Source organism: Lontra canadensis, unplaced genomic scaffold (assembly GCF_010015895.1).
Source record: "Lontra canadensis isolate GAN:19392208 unplaced genomic scaffold, GSC_riverotter_1.0 scaffold5, whole genome shotgun sequence".
In the NCBI taxonomy this organism is placed as follows: domain Eukaryota; kingdom Metazoa; phylum Chordata; class Mammalia; order Carnivora; family Mustelidae; genus Lontra; species Lontra canadensis.
In genome coordinates, this window is record NW_022630999.1 from 38,468,376 (window position 1) to 38,481,347 (window position 12,972).

Here is a 12,972-nt window from a genome sequence, read left to right on the forward strand (position 1 = left end):
CGCTATTCAGGGACTTTCGGAATCTCCTGAGAGATGATCAGGCGCTTTCGGAAACGTCATGGAAGGAATCAAACATCAAATGGCAGATATTTTGGAAGGGCTACAGTGTCCTAAGAAATATTCTGAAATATTGGAGACTATGGGAAAACGGTTAGGAAGCAGGCTAAATCTGCGAATTGGCATTCGAAAATTTCCGGAGCTTCTCGAGGAGCACACGGGAGCTCTCGCCTCTTCAGGATCTATTCAGGAGTCTTGGGTCCCTGCAGACCCATTTGTCGCCTAAACCGTGAGGGCGACTGATGATGCCAACAGTCCCTCGGCAATTTCCGGAAGTGTTCGGGATTGGCCCGAGGGTGCCGCCCTCTGACGGCGGGAACTGTCATCACCAGCAGCGCCCGGCTGCACCAGCATGCGCAGACGCAGTTGCGCGCTGGCGGCCGTTCAGACCGGACGTGGTTGCTGCTGAGGTCACTTCCGGCGGGTGACGGTGCGGACGGGTCAGAAGCGTAGAGGCGGCGGCAAAATGGCGGCGCCTGAGGAGCGGGATCTAACCCAGGAGCAGACAGAGAAGCTGCTGCAGTTTCAGGTAGCAGCGAGTACTCGGTGCAGCAAATGCCTCCACGGGCTGGGGAGTGGGCCCCTGGAGGAGCCCAGAACCCTCCTCAGATTGGGCCCGAGATTCTTCTCAGACCTGCGGCAGCCCCCTCCCCCCGCAGACGCCAACTGCCCTGCTGCTCCCGGCCCCCGAGCCTCTGTTGGTCCCCGGCCTTCTAGTCAGGGTTGCGGCCCTCTCCTCTCCCCTCAGCGGGTCAGCTTCCCTGGTTTCCTTTAGCGGCACCCATCCTCAACCATTCTTCCCAATCCGGTTACCCGTCGGACCCTCTCCGCCTTTCGACTCTAGACCTACCGAGATGCTTAATCCCTACCGCGTAGCTGGCCTCGTTTCGGGTCTCTGGAAAGTCTACCAGCATCCCATGCTATTTCTACAAATATTTATTGATGGCCTCTTGGGTGCCTGGTGTCCTGTATTGGGCGCTGTGGTGGGGGAGGGGGCAGACTTGGCCCCCACCCTAAAGGTGTGGGAGGACACCACATAAGGAAACAATGCAACAATTTTAAGTGTTATCAGTGGCGTCTGACGGGTTTTTTTTACCCTGGGCTTATTCCTGGACTCACGTTCTTGACAGTTCTTGAGGTGGGTGGTAACTTGGAGAAATCTGCCTCCTTTTGGTGGTGGTTGTCATGTTAAGAACTTTGGCACTAAGCACTTATTTCCGAGTTGGAGAATATGGTTGGAGGAGACCACTAGGGTGGGTAACCTTGGCTGTTTATTACTCTAATGGATACCAGTTTCCTTATTTCTAAAATACTTCTCTTTAAAAATGTCTACCCCCTAAGGATATTGTGGAGATCAAATGAGTTTTTGGATGTATGAAGGGCTTGTAAACTGAAATGTTTGTTCCCAAGCAGTATCGCTACCATTAATCATTAACTTAGGATAGAATTAAAGTTAGTGGTACACTTATTTCCTAATATAAAGTGTACAGAACATTAATTCAGCGTTATTAAGAACTTTAGTGCTCAGGCAGTGCTAGTTCGGATGCCATTTATTGAGTACTTACAATGTTGTAAGTACTTGGCTAAACACAGTGTACATGATCGCTTTAATTTTTTATTTTTTTGTTTTTAAAGATTTTATTTATTTATTTGACAGAGAGATCACAAGTAGGCGGGGGGGGGGCAGGCTCCCAGCTGAGCAGAGAGCCCAATGTGGGTCTGGATCCCAGGACCCTGAGATCATGACCTGAGCCGAAGGCAGAGGCTTAATCCACTGAGCCATCCAGGTGCCCCACATGATCGCATTTAATACAACAACCCTACTATGCTGTTACAATCCCTATTTTACAGATGAGGAATATGAAGCTTAAGAAATAACATATTTAGGTTACACACCCAGTAAGTGGTGGTAGCAGATTTAAAGCCAGGTCCATCTTTCCAGAACTTTTCCTGAGCTCTTGTGTGCTGTACCACCTGTGTAAATATCAGGATACAGCTGAGAGTGGAATGCAAATGTTGTGGTACTTTTTTTTTTTTTTTTTAAACAAATTATCACTTTCCTGCACTTTCCTTGATTAGATTTCACTATAATTTGAGGTTAAATTTTCTTTAAATTGAGCAGTGGGTTGGAAGTGTGTTAATGGAAAAGTGCTATCGTAGAAACAGTTGACATTTGTTTGGAGTTTTGAGTAGAGAAATTGAAGACAGCAAATTAGGATCAGAGTGAATAAATATCAGTCAACCAGCCTTCTCTCCCTGGTAGACCCCTTATTTCAGAGTTTGTTTAATTTGACAGGCCGTTTTACCCTTTACACAGCTCTTTAAGGTAAGCTCCCAGAGTAAGTGTTACAAGGTGATGTGAGTTACATGTTATGATGTACTTAGTCTGATACTGGGAAGGCATGAATATGTGGTAGTATTTCTGAGGTAAAGTTCTTGGGTACCTTCCTTTTGTCTTCATTGGACATTTTTATCAGTAAGGGGTGAGTGGTAGGTTAAAGTTGTGTTAAGATTTCTTTGTGAGGGATGCTTGGCCGACTGAGTCAGTAGAGCATGTGACTCGTGATCTTAGGGTTGTGAGTTCAGGCCCCACACTGGGTGTAGAACTTAAAAAAAAAAAAAAAACCAAAAAAGCAGATTGCTTTATGAAACTGGATTTACCAAGGCAAATGCATTTTGCATTTATGTGTTCCTTAAGCATTTGCTGGATGAGGTTCACCATTCAGTTGCCATTGAAAATTCTTTGAAACTTACTAGGTGTCAAGCATTATACCAGGTATTTAATGTACCTTAACTCCTTTAAACCTCTTAATAACATTGTAAGGAATTAACTCTCATTCATTTTGTTAATGAAACAGGTTCTGAGAGGTCAAATAATTCACCCTAGTTAAGTGGCAGAGATTTAGAAATCCATACCCATAATCATCTTAGCTATAACCTATTGGAGAAGCAAGATACATACATACGTGAATAATGAGTATCCTGCAGTATATTAGTGCTCATGGTGTAAACAAAGTGCTGTGGGAATTTAGGGAGAAACAGGAGTATCCATGGAGGTGGGAAGAGGAGAGAAGAGAGAAGGATGACCTAGGAGTTAACCATTTATTAAGTATCTACTATACCTTAGGCATGGTGCTGGATAGGTAGTTGATAACTGTTATGCTTAATTCTCCCAGTAGACTTGTAAAGTGCCGTAGATGATATAGCTACTCTTAAGTGGTGAAACAGATCTATTGAAGTATTTGCCTAAGTTCATTAAGTTACTAAATAGTGAGAATGGAATTATATTTAGAAAGCTGGTGGGTCTGGGTCTGGGTCAGGCTTTAAGGCTCGGCTCTTCCCGCTGTACTTCGCTAGTTTTGAAGGAGGAATAGAATTTTAGCAGGTGGTAGGCAGAAGGATGCTCAAAGCTGAGGAAATGGCTTGAGCAATGTATGAAGATGGAATAGTATGGAGTGTTGTGGTGGATTTAGAGAATTGGAAGTGGAAAATAAGATTGGATAGGTAAATTAGAGCCAGATTTTGGAGGCCTTTCAAAGCTGTGCAGAACGGTTTAAATTTTAATCTGTACATGTAGGGAGCCATCAGAGTTTTTTTCCCACAGAGAGTAACATAACACTAGGTTTCAGGTTTGCTTCACTAACAGTATGGAGTGTGTGCTTGGAATATCCCTAGGAGTTGGGGCAGAACTGGGCGATACTGCTAGGAACTAGTTCTCAGTATGTTGCTTCATTTGATACATTGAAACTAGCAAAAGTGAAATATTTTAGAAATCTTACGTTTCCTCTGTCACATTTTTTGTGATATGTGATTTGACTGGAACTCCCTAGAGTAGATTTATCACGCTTACCAGTCCATTTGCTGTTTTCTAAGATTTTTTTTAGTTATCCTTTTCTCCTGTTTGTTTTGGAACCGATTGAGTATGAATAGCGAATGCACACATTTGTTTTAAGCTGTTTCAAATGGGGGAGAATAGGTCTTAAGAGTTAATGCAGGGATGCCTTGGTGGCTCAGTCGCTTAAGTGTCTGCCTTCAGCTCAGGTTATGATCCCAAGGTCCTGGGATGGAGTCCTGCTTTGAGCTCGTTGCTCAGTGGGGAGCTTGCTTCTCCCTCTGTGTGACGTTCCCCCTGCTTGTGCACGAATGTGCTCCCTCTCTGACAGATAAGTAGGTAAAATCTTTAAGGAAAAAAAGTTAATGCAGGGGGATGCCTAGGTGGCTCAGTTGGTTGTGTCTGCCTTGAGCTCAAGTCATGGTCCCAGGGTCCTTGGATTGAGCCCCACATCAGGCTTCTTGCTCAGCAGGAAGTCTGCTTTTCTCTCTCCTTTGGCCCCTCTCCCCCACTCATGCTTTCTCTCTCACTCTTTCTTTCTCACTCAAGTAAATAAATAAAATCTTTAAAAAAGAAAGAAGAATTAATGCAGGTATGGGTAAGGTTACTTTTATAGAAATCCATTTTCTCAAATTTCCAAATATAACAGACTCCCCTAGTGCCTTGGTTTACTGCTTCTAGGTTGCTGTTTGAACCCCTGGAGAAAGATGACATGGACAGAGAGAAGGGGCTAAAGGAGCTATATGCGTGGCCAGTGGAGGAAGAAATGATCCCTTTCTACTTTTGTACAGGTGTAAGAAATTTCTTTTCTTTTAAATGAATACTAGGGTGTATGATCTTTGTTCTTTTAAATTATAGAAAGTTAAGCCTGAACTCTGGCCTGTAGAATCAAGCTTATAATTCACTTGGAAAATCTCTTTGCTTCATCTGACTCTTTTATTACCTAAAAGAGAAAGAATAACACAATGCTTTTTGTTCATGTATTTACAAAAAAATCAGAGTGACCTGTGTGAAGTTTTTGACCAGGAACTTCGTATTGTAGGAAAACCATGAGCTTTGAAACTTGGGGCAAACCTGAATTAGCCTTTCAGCTTAGCTTCTCTTGAGTCCTGTGACCTTGGGCATGTTCCCACTTTCTTGAATCTTTCCTCCCCTATAAAATGGGGATACTATTACTTAATTCACAGTGGGTTTTGTGTTTTTTTTACGTAAAAAAACCCCCCAAAAACTACCAAGTAATGCATACTTTATGGAAGTCAGTAACATAAAATCATAAACGTGTAATTAAATTTAATCTTATTCCCCTTTCCTCTTCCCAGTTTGTTGTGTGTCTTTGTATACTTTTTTCTTCTGCATATACAGATACACATACTTAATGTATAAGCCCTCTTACCCTTCACTTGACTGATTAGTTGGAGCAGATGGCTTCTGTTTCCTAAGATCTACTCTGTAATATGTCCAAGTAGTTTTTCTTTCACCAGTGGAGTTGTACTCTTGACAAAAGTCAGTTTTATTTTTTAAAAATTTTTCAAGATTTTATTTATTTATTTATGAGAGAGAGAAAGAGAGAGCATGCGAGCACATGCAGGCAGGGGGAGCAACAGAGGGAGAGGGAGAAGCAGGCTCCCTACTGAGCAGGGAGCCCCAGATGGGGCTCAATCCCGGGACCCCAGGATCATGACCTGAGCCGAAGGCAGATGCTTAGCCAACTGAACCATCCAGGCACCTCAAAAGTCAGTATTTGCTCCCAAATCATTGTGTGCTGGTTATATTTGTCATAAAAATATAATTCATAAACAATTTAAGCATCAGTGTAAGAGGTTTTTTTTTTTTTTTTTTTTTTATCTGAAAGCTGAAGTAAATGCTTTGGGAAAGATCTGTAGGGTCAAGTTGCTAGAATATTGTTCAGTTAGGTGTGGGCAAGATAGGTATATAGATAACTTTGGAAAAAAATCATTGAGATTCAGTATTGTGCACTTAATTCTTGTCAAGTGTTTGGAGTTCTTCCACTCCCAAGAAATTAAATCCGTGTCTTATGGATATGGTTTATGCTAGAAAGACTCCATAGAATGCTGTTGGACCCATGCCCTTAAGAAAAGGGTAGGCTTTCATCAAAAAATTGCTGCATAAATGTGTATGCTTTATGTTTTAAGTGAAATATATGTGTATGAAATGTTTTTATTCCTCACTTTAAGTGACTTTTTAAATTAATTGACTAGTAAATCTTATTTTCATTGGATAAGAGCTTCTGCTGTCTCTGTCTTAATAGAGGTAGGATCGTATAATTATTAAAGTTAGCATAGCATAGTAAGTTGTCATGAAGACTGGCTGTGAAGTAAAACAGCCTAGTTTTGAATCCTAGCTTCTCCAGTTAATAACTTTGTCACCTTGGGCAAGTTACTTAGCCTTTCTACTTTAGTTTCTTCATGTGTGCAGCTACTGTATTACCTACTACAAGGTGTTGTTTCAGTAATTAATGTTAATATATATAAAGCCCTGGCAAATATTAAGTGCTTGAATGTTAAACATTATTGTAGTTATTACTTTTTGGTTTTTAAAAAATTGAGGGACAATCGGGTTGTTTTCATTTTTTGGTTTCATATAGCTAATGTCACAGTGAATATCCTCGTCCACAAACATTTATCCCATTCTCAATAAACTTTTTTTTAGGAGCTGTTATGTGCTAGTATAGTTTTAGGCACAGGATATAAGGGAATATTAAATATAGTTCCTACCCTTGTGGAGCTAACATTCTAGTGGGAGAGACAAAGAGTCTAAATAAATGGAATGAATATAGGCTATGTTAGATGGTGATAAATGCTATGGAGGGGGTAGTGTTTAACTTTTTTTTTTTTTTTAAAGATTTATTTATTGGGCACCTTGGAGGCTCAGTCATTTAAGCGTCTGCTTTGGGCTCGGGTCATGATCTCAGGGTTCTGGGATCGAGTCTGCTTCTCTCTCTCCTTCTGTGATCTCTCTCACTATCTCTTAAATAAATAAAATCTTTTTAAAAAAAGATTTATTTATTTTAGAAAGAGGGAGGGAGAGAGGTAGAGATCACGCTGCCTGAGCAGGGGAGGGACAGAGGGAGAGAGAGAGAGAAACTTAAGCATTGACTCCCTGCTGAACCTGGAGCCAGAGTTGGGGCTCCATCCCAGGACCCTGAGATCATGACCTGAGCTGAAATCAAGAGCTGGCCTCTTAATCAATTTAATCAGTTGAGCCACCCAAGGGCCTGGGGAGTGGGGTAGTGGAGTGTTTAATTTTAAATAGGATTATCAAGGAAAGGCCTCAATGAGAGTGTATCAGTTATGTGAAAACCTAAAGGTTAAGTACTAAAGAAATCATGTGAGTGCTTAGGAGAAGAGGATTCCAGATAGAGGGAATAATGCATGTAAGAGTCCTAAAGCATGGCGTCAAGGGATCTTGTCCAGGAATGGCAAGGAGGACAGTGTGGCTAGTACCAAGGGAGGGAGGGAGGAAGGAAGAAAGTAGTAGGAGACAGGGTTAGAGAGTTAAAGGCAGGGCTAATTCACAAATGGCCTTGTAGGCTATTGTAAGGATTTTGGCTTTAACTCTGAAGCAAGGTAGATTTTGAGTGATGACAGTTATGATTTATTAGGGTCACTCTGGCTGTTTTCTTGAGGATACCCTCAAGGAAGGTAAGGGAGGAGTAGGGAGACCAGTTAGGAGATCTTTGCAGTGATACAAGACTGCTTGAACCAGGATGAAGTAGGAAAGTAATCATGAGGAGTAGTTGGATTCTGAATATATTTTGAAGATAAAGTGGATGGGATTTTCCTAAGGGGTTGTATGTGAATGGAGAGAGAAAGGAAGAAAGTAAGGATATCTCAGCTTTTTGACCTAAGTAACTAGAAATGGAAGAGTCATTAACTGGGATAAGGACAGCTATGGGAGGACCACGTTTGGGTGTGGGGGTGAGATGAGTAATTCAGTTTTGGTCATGTAAAGTTTGAGGTTTCTGTTAGACATCCAAGTGAAGATGTCTAACTGTATATACTAATACTGAGGGCAGGAGAATAATCTAGGCTAGCTATATAAATTTGGAAATCATCTGTATGTAGATAATATTTAAAGCCCTGAAACTGTTTGAAGTCATCTGTAGAGCAAGAATACATAAAGAAATATTGAAGATTTGAAGGTATTTTTTATATTATGAGGTCACTTAAACATTTATTGAGCGTTTACAGTTGACCCTTGAACAACATGGGTTTGAACTTGTAAGTGGTTTTTTCCCCAATAAATACAGCACTGTAAATATATTTTCTCTTACCATTTTCTTAATAACATTTGCCTCCACTAGCTTACTTTATTGTAAGAATACAGTATATAATACAGACACACAGAAAACATGTTAACCAACTGTGTTATCAATAAGGCTTCTGTTCAACAGTAAGCTATTAGTAAATAAGTTTGGGAAGTCAAAAGTCATACTTGATTTTCAACTGCATGGAGCTCAGTGCTCCTCACTTCCATGTTGTTCAGGTGTTTACTGTATTCTGTCCACAGTGCTGTAGATTCATTGTGTTATTGATTACTCTCAAAAAATGAATGGTGTAGGTTCTGATATTGGTGAGTAAACTAAGATCAGTACTTAATTTACCTAAGGTTAGTAGCAACAAGCTTAGATTTGAATCCATAACTCTGGATTCTTTCCTCCTCTTTCCTAGCACTGCCTCTCCAGCATTAGGTATTGATTTATTTTCAACTACAGGTAAGTGACTAGGACCAATAACAATAGCTATGTGGTAGGGGTTTTTTTTGTTTTTGTTTTCGTTTTTTTGTTTTTGTTTTTTAAGATTTTATTTATTTATTTGACAGACAGAGATCACAAGTAGGCAGAGAGGCAGGCAGAGAGAGAGGAGGAAGCAGGCTTCCCGCTGAGCAGAGAGCCCGATGCAGGGCTTGATCCCAGGACCCTGAGATCATGACCTGAGCCGAAGGCAGAGGCTTTTACCCACTGAGCCACCCAGGCGCCCCTGTTTTTGTTTTTCTTAAGATTTCTTTATCTGAGAGAGAGTTTGTGTGCAGTGGTGGGAGGGGTAGAGGGAGATGGAGAGAGAAGCTCAGGCAGACTCCAAACTGAGTGCAGGGCCGGACGTGGGGCTCGATCCCATCACCCTGAGATCATGAGCTGATAGCAAGAGTCAGCCACTTAACCCTTGCTCTGTGGTAGTTTTAAGAAAGCAAACACAGCAAAGCAAGTCAAAAGTATGGTTCTAATTCTGGATATCATCACTCAGGATAAAAGTGGACTTGTTAAGCAGAAAGAAAGAAGAATCTCAAAAGTGGAAATGAATAAAGAGGACAGTTCTCCCACTTCCATACTTAACAGATGTGAGAGAAAATAATAGAAGACTTCAGAGGAAGAAGTATCTTCAGAGAAAAGCCAGGTTTCAGTTAGACAATGAAAGTGAAGGAAATGTTCGGAGACATAGTTATGGATATAGGGGATATTGGTGGTATAAGCAGACCTTTTATTTCTGTAGAACAGAATCCTGGTGCTACTGGTTCAAAACAAATGTACTTTGTACGTTTTGATAGCTCCTGTCAGACTGTTTTCCAGAGAGTTTTGAGAGGACCTGTTTCCCCATACCCTTGGAGCATTGGTTGGTAGCTTTTTGAATTTTTGTCAGTATGATTAAATTTTTAACGTTCTTGTTTTAATTTTGCACTTCTGGTGGTAGTGGTGGTTGCAGATTTTGGTTTTGGTTTTCAGTCAAGTTTAAATGACTAATGCAAACACTTGTTTTAAGCGATTTCTAATAGGAAAAGTAGGAGAGAATAAGGAACTTCAGGGACAGGGATTGGCTTTTTGGCCTCCTTTTTTTTTTTTTTAATGATTTTATTTATTTGTAAGAGCAGAAGCAGGGGGAGCAGCAGGCAGAGGGAGAAGCAGGCGCCCCACTGAGAAAGGAGCCTGATATAGGACTCAATCCTAGGACCTAAGATCATGACCTGAGCCGAAGGCTGACACTTAACGGCCTGAGCCACCCAGGTGTCCTCCAGTCTCTATTTTTTAAGAGATAATGTCAGTGTCCCTGGGTGTATGGGAGGTTTGTAGAGTAAAAATGGTTATTTGAGGGGCGCCTGGGTGGCTCAGTGGGTTAAAGCCTCTGCCTTCGGCTCAGGTCATGATTCCAGGATCCTGGGATCGAGCCTCGCATTGGGCTCTCTGCTTGGCAGGGAGCCTGCTTCCTCTTCTCTCTCTCTCTCTCTCTCTCTCTGCTTCTCTGCTTACTTGTGATCTCTGTCTGTCAAAATAAATAAAATCTTTAAAAAAAATGCTTATTTGAAGATTGAATCCCATTCCATAAACTTCTGATTACTGATAGATTGAGCTTTTTTTTTTTTTTAATTTTGTAAAGGTTATTTATTTACTTATTTGACAGGCAGAGATCACAAGTAGGCAGAGAGCCAGGCAGAGAGAGAGGGGGAAGCAGGCTTCCTGCTGAGCAGAGAGCCTGATTCGGGGCTTGATCCCAGGACTCTGGGATCATGACCTGAGCTGAAGGCAGAGGCTTTAACCCACTCAGCCACCCAGGCGCCCCTAGATTGAGCTTCTTCTGGCTATTTACAGTTATTGTGTAAATTGCCTGCCTATCCTTTGTTCATTTACTGTTGGATTATTTGACATTTTATTATCAGTTTGTAGTTCTTTATATAAAAAGGGATATTGGTCACATACTGCAAGTATTTTTCATGATCTCTTTCATCTTTTATTTTGTTATCTTTACATTTGTTTAAATTGTTATCAAGTTGACATTTCTTTTCCTTATGGCTTTTGGGTTTTCGGTTCTTTTTAAAAATGCTTGCACTTAATGAAGTTATACAAATGTTCTCTTTTGCTTTCTTCAAAATGTTTCATGGTTTTCTTTTTAAAATCAGATCTTTAATCCATGTGGAACTTTATTTTTTGTATATATAAGAACCTAACTTCACTTTCTTCCACTAGAGATTATAGGTTAGCTGAATAATCCATCCCTTCCCCCACTGTGAGTAGTCTTCTTTATTATACTGTATTCTGTTTCACTAATTTGTCTGCTGGTACCATTACTGGATTAATAACAGTGGGCTTTACACTAAGTTTTAATATCTGATAGGATAGGATTCCTTCCTATTTGTTTATTTTTTGACAAATTATTGGTAATTCTTACAAGGTTTTTTATATACTTTTTTTTTTTTTTAAAGATTTACTTATTTTTAGAGAGAGCACATGGAGGGGGTAAAGAGGGAGGGATAGAGAGAGTCTTAAGTAGACTCTGTGCTAAACGTGGAGCCAGACATGGGACTCGATCTCATGACCCTGAGATCAGGACCTGAGCCAAAATCAAGAGTCTGGATGCTTAACTGACTGTGCCACCCAGGTTCCCCTTTATATGCATTTAAGAGTCATTTTGTGCTGTTGCCGGATTATTGGAATGGCCTAAAATGTGTATATTAATTTGGAACTGGTTGACATTCAGGAACGGGTACATCTCTTTATTCAGATGTGTCACATATCCTTTAAAATGTTTTTTGTGAATTTCTTCATCTAGATTTTGTATGTTCCTTATTAAGTTTATTCATAGGTATTTTATAGTTTTGGTCATCCTTGTGAATAGAACATTTCTTTATTCTAAATGGTTACTAATAGAAATGCTGTTGAATTTTGCACATTTATCTTAAGTTTTTGGTTCTTTTATCTAATTTCTTGTGTTTTCTGATCATTACTAATAGTTTTCTAATTTGGTCTCTTGGGCTCTTTTTTTTTTAATAACAATTTTATTGAGCAATAATTCACATGCCATAAATTAACCCTTTTAAAATACACAGTTCAGTGATTTTTAGTATTATTTACAGAGTTGTGCAACCATTACCAGTATTTACTTGTCAATCATTTTTATCATACCCGCCAGAAAACTGTGCCTATTAACAGTCACGAGATTCATCCATGTTGTAGCTTTTTTTTTTTTTTTAGATTTTATTTATTTATTTATTTATTTGTCAGAGGAAGAGAGAGAGAGAGAGCGAGCAAGTGCACAAACAGGCAGAGTGGCAGGCAGAGGCGGAGAGAGAAGCCGGCTCCCTGCCGAGCAAGGAGCCCGATGTGGGACTCAATCCCAGAACCCTGGGATCATGACCTGAGCCAAAGGCAGTAGCTTAACCAACTGAGCCACCCAGGCATCTCATGTTGTAGCTTTTATCAGTACTTCATTCCTTTTTATGGCTGAATAATATTCCATTGTGTGAGTAAACCACATTTTGTTTTATCGATTCATTGGGCTTTTGGATTGCTTCCACTTTAAAGCTATTATTATTAACGCTTCTGTGAATATTTGTATACAGAATTTTGTGTGGACATGTTTTCATTTCTCCTAGTAGTAGAATATCTGTTTAAAAGGTAACTCTGGGGGGCGCCTGGGTGGCTCAGTGGGTTAAGCCGCTGCCTTCGGCTCAGGTCATGATCTCAGGGTCCTGGATCGAGTCCCGCATCGGGCTCTCTGCTCAGCAGGGAGCCTGCTTCCCTCTCTCTCTCTCTCTGCCTGCCTCTCCATCTACTTGTGATCTCTCTCTGTCAAATAAATAAATAAAATCTTAAAAAAAAAAAAAAAGGTAACTCTGGGGGCACCTAGGTGGCTCAGTGGGTTAAAGCCTCTGCCTTCAACTCGGGTCATGATCCCAGGATCCTGGGATCAAGCCCTGCATCAGGCTCTCTGCTCTGCGGGGAGCCTGCTTCCTCCTCTCTCTCTGCCTGCCTCTCTGCCTGCTTGTGATCTCTGTCTGTCAAATAAATAAATAAAATAAAAAATAAAATAAAATAAAAGGTAACTCTGGGGGCACCTGGGTGGCTCAGTGGGTTAAGCCTCTGCCTTTGGCTCAGGTCATGGTCTCAGGATCCTGGGATTGAGCCCCACATCAGGCTCTCTGCTCAGCGGGGAGCCTATCTCTCTCTCTCTGCCTGCCTCTCTGCCTACTTGTGATATCTCTCTCTCAAATAAATAAATAAAATCTTTTAAAAAAATAAAAAATAAATAAAAGGTAACTCTGTTTAAAACTTTTTGAGAAATTGCCAAATTGTT

At 40.7% G+C, this 12,972-nt stretch overlaps 1 protein-coding gene across 2 annotated transcripts in view; it reads left to right on the forward strand.

The window, feature by feature from the left end:
• Positions 1–463: 463 nt before the first annotated feature.
• FAF2 (Fas associated factor family member 2) overlaps positions 464–12,972 on the forward strand; it is a 62,296-nt gene continuing 49,787 nt past the window's right edge. The window contains exon 1 of one of the 2 annotated variants that reach the window (XM_032851867.1): positions 464–586. In XM_032851867.1, the coding sequence (XP_032707758.1) occupies positions 524–586 (63 nt within the window). In that variant the 5' untranslated portion in view covers positions 464–523. The remainder of the gene's footprint in view (positions 587–12,972) is intronic. The other variant, XM_032851869.1, reaches the window with a different exon arrangement.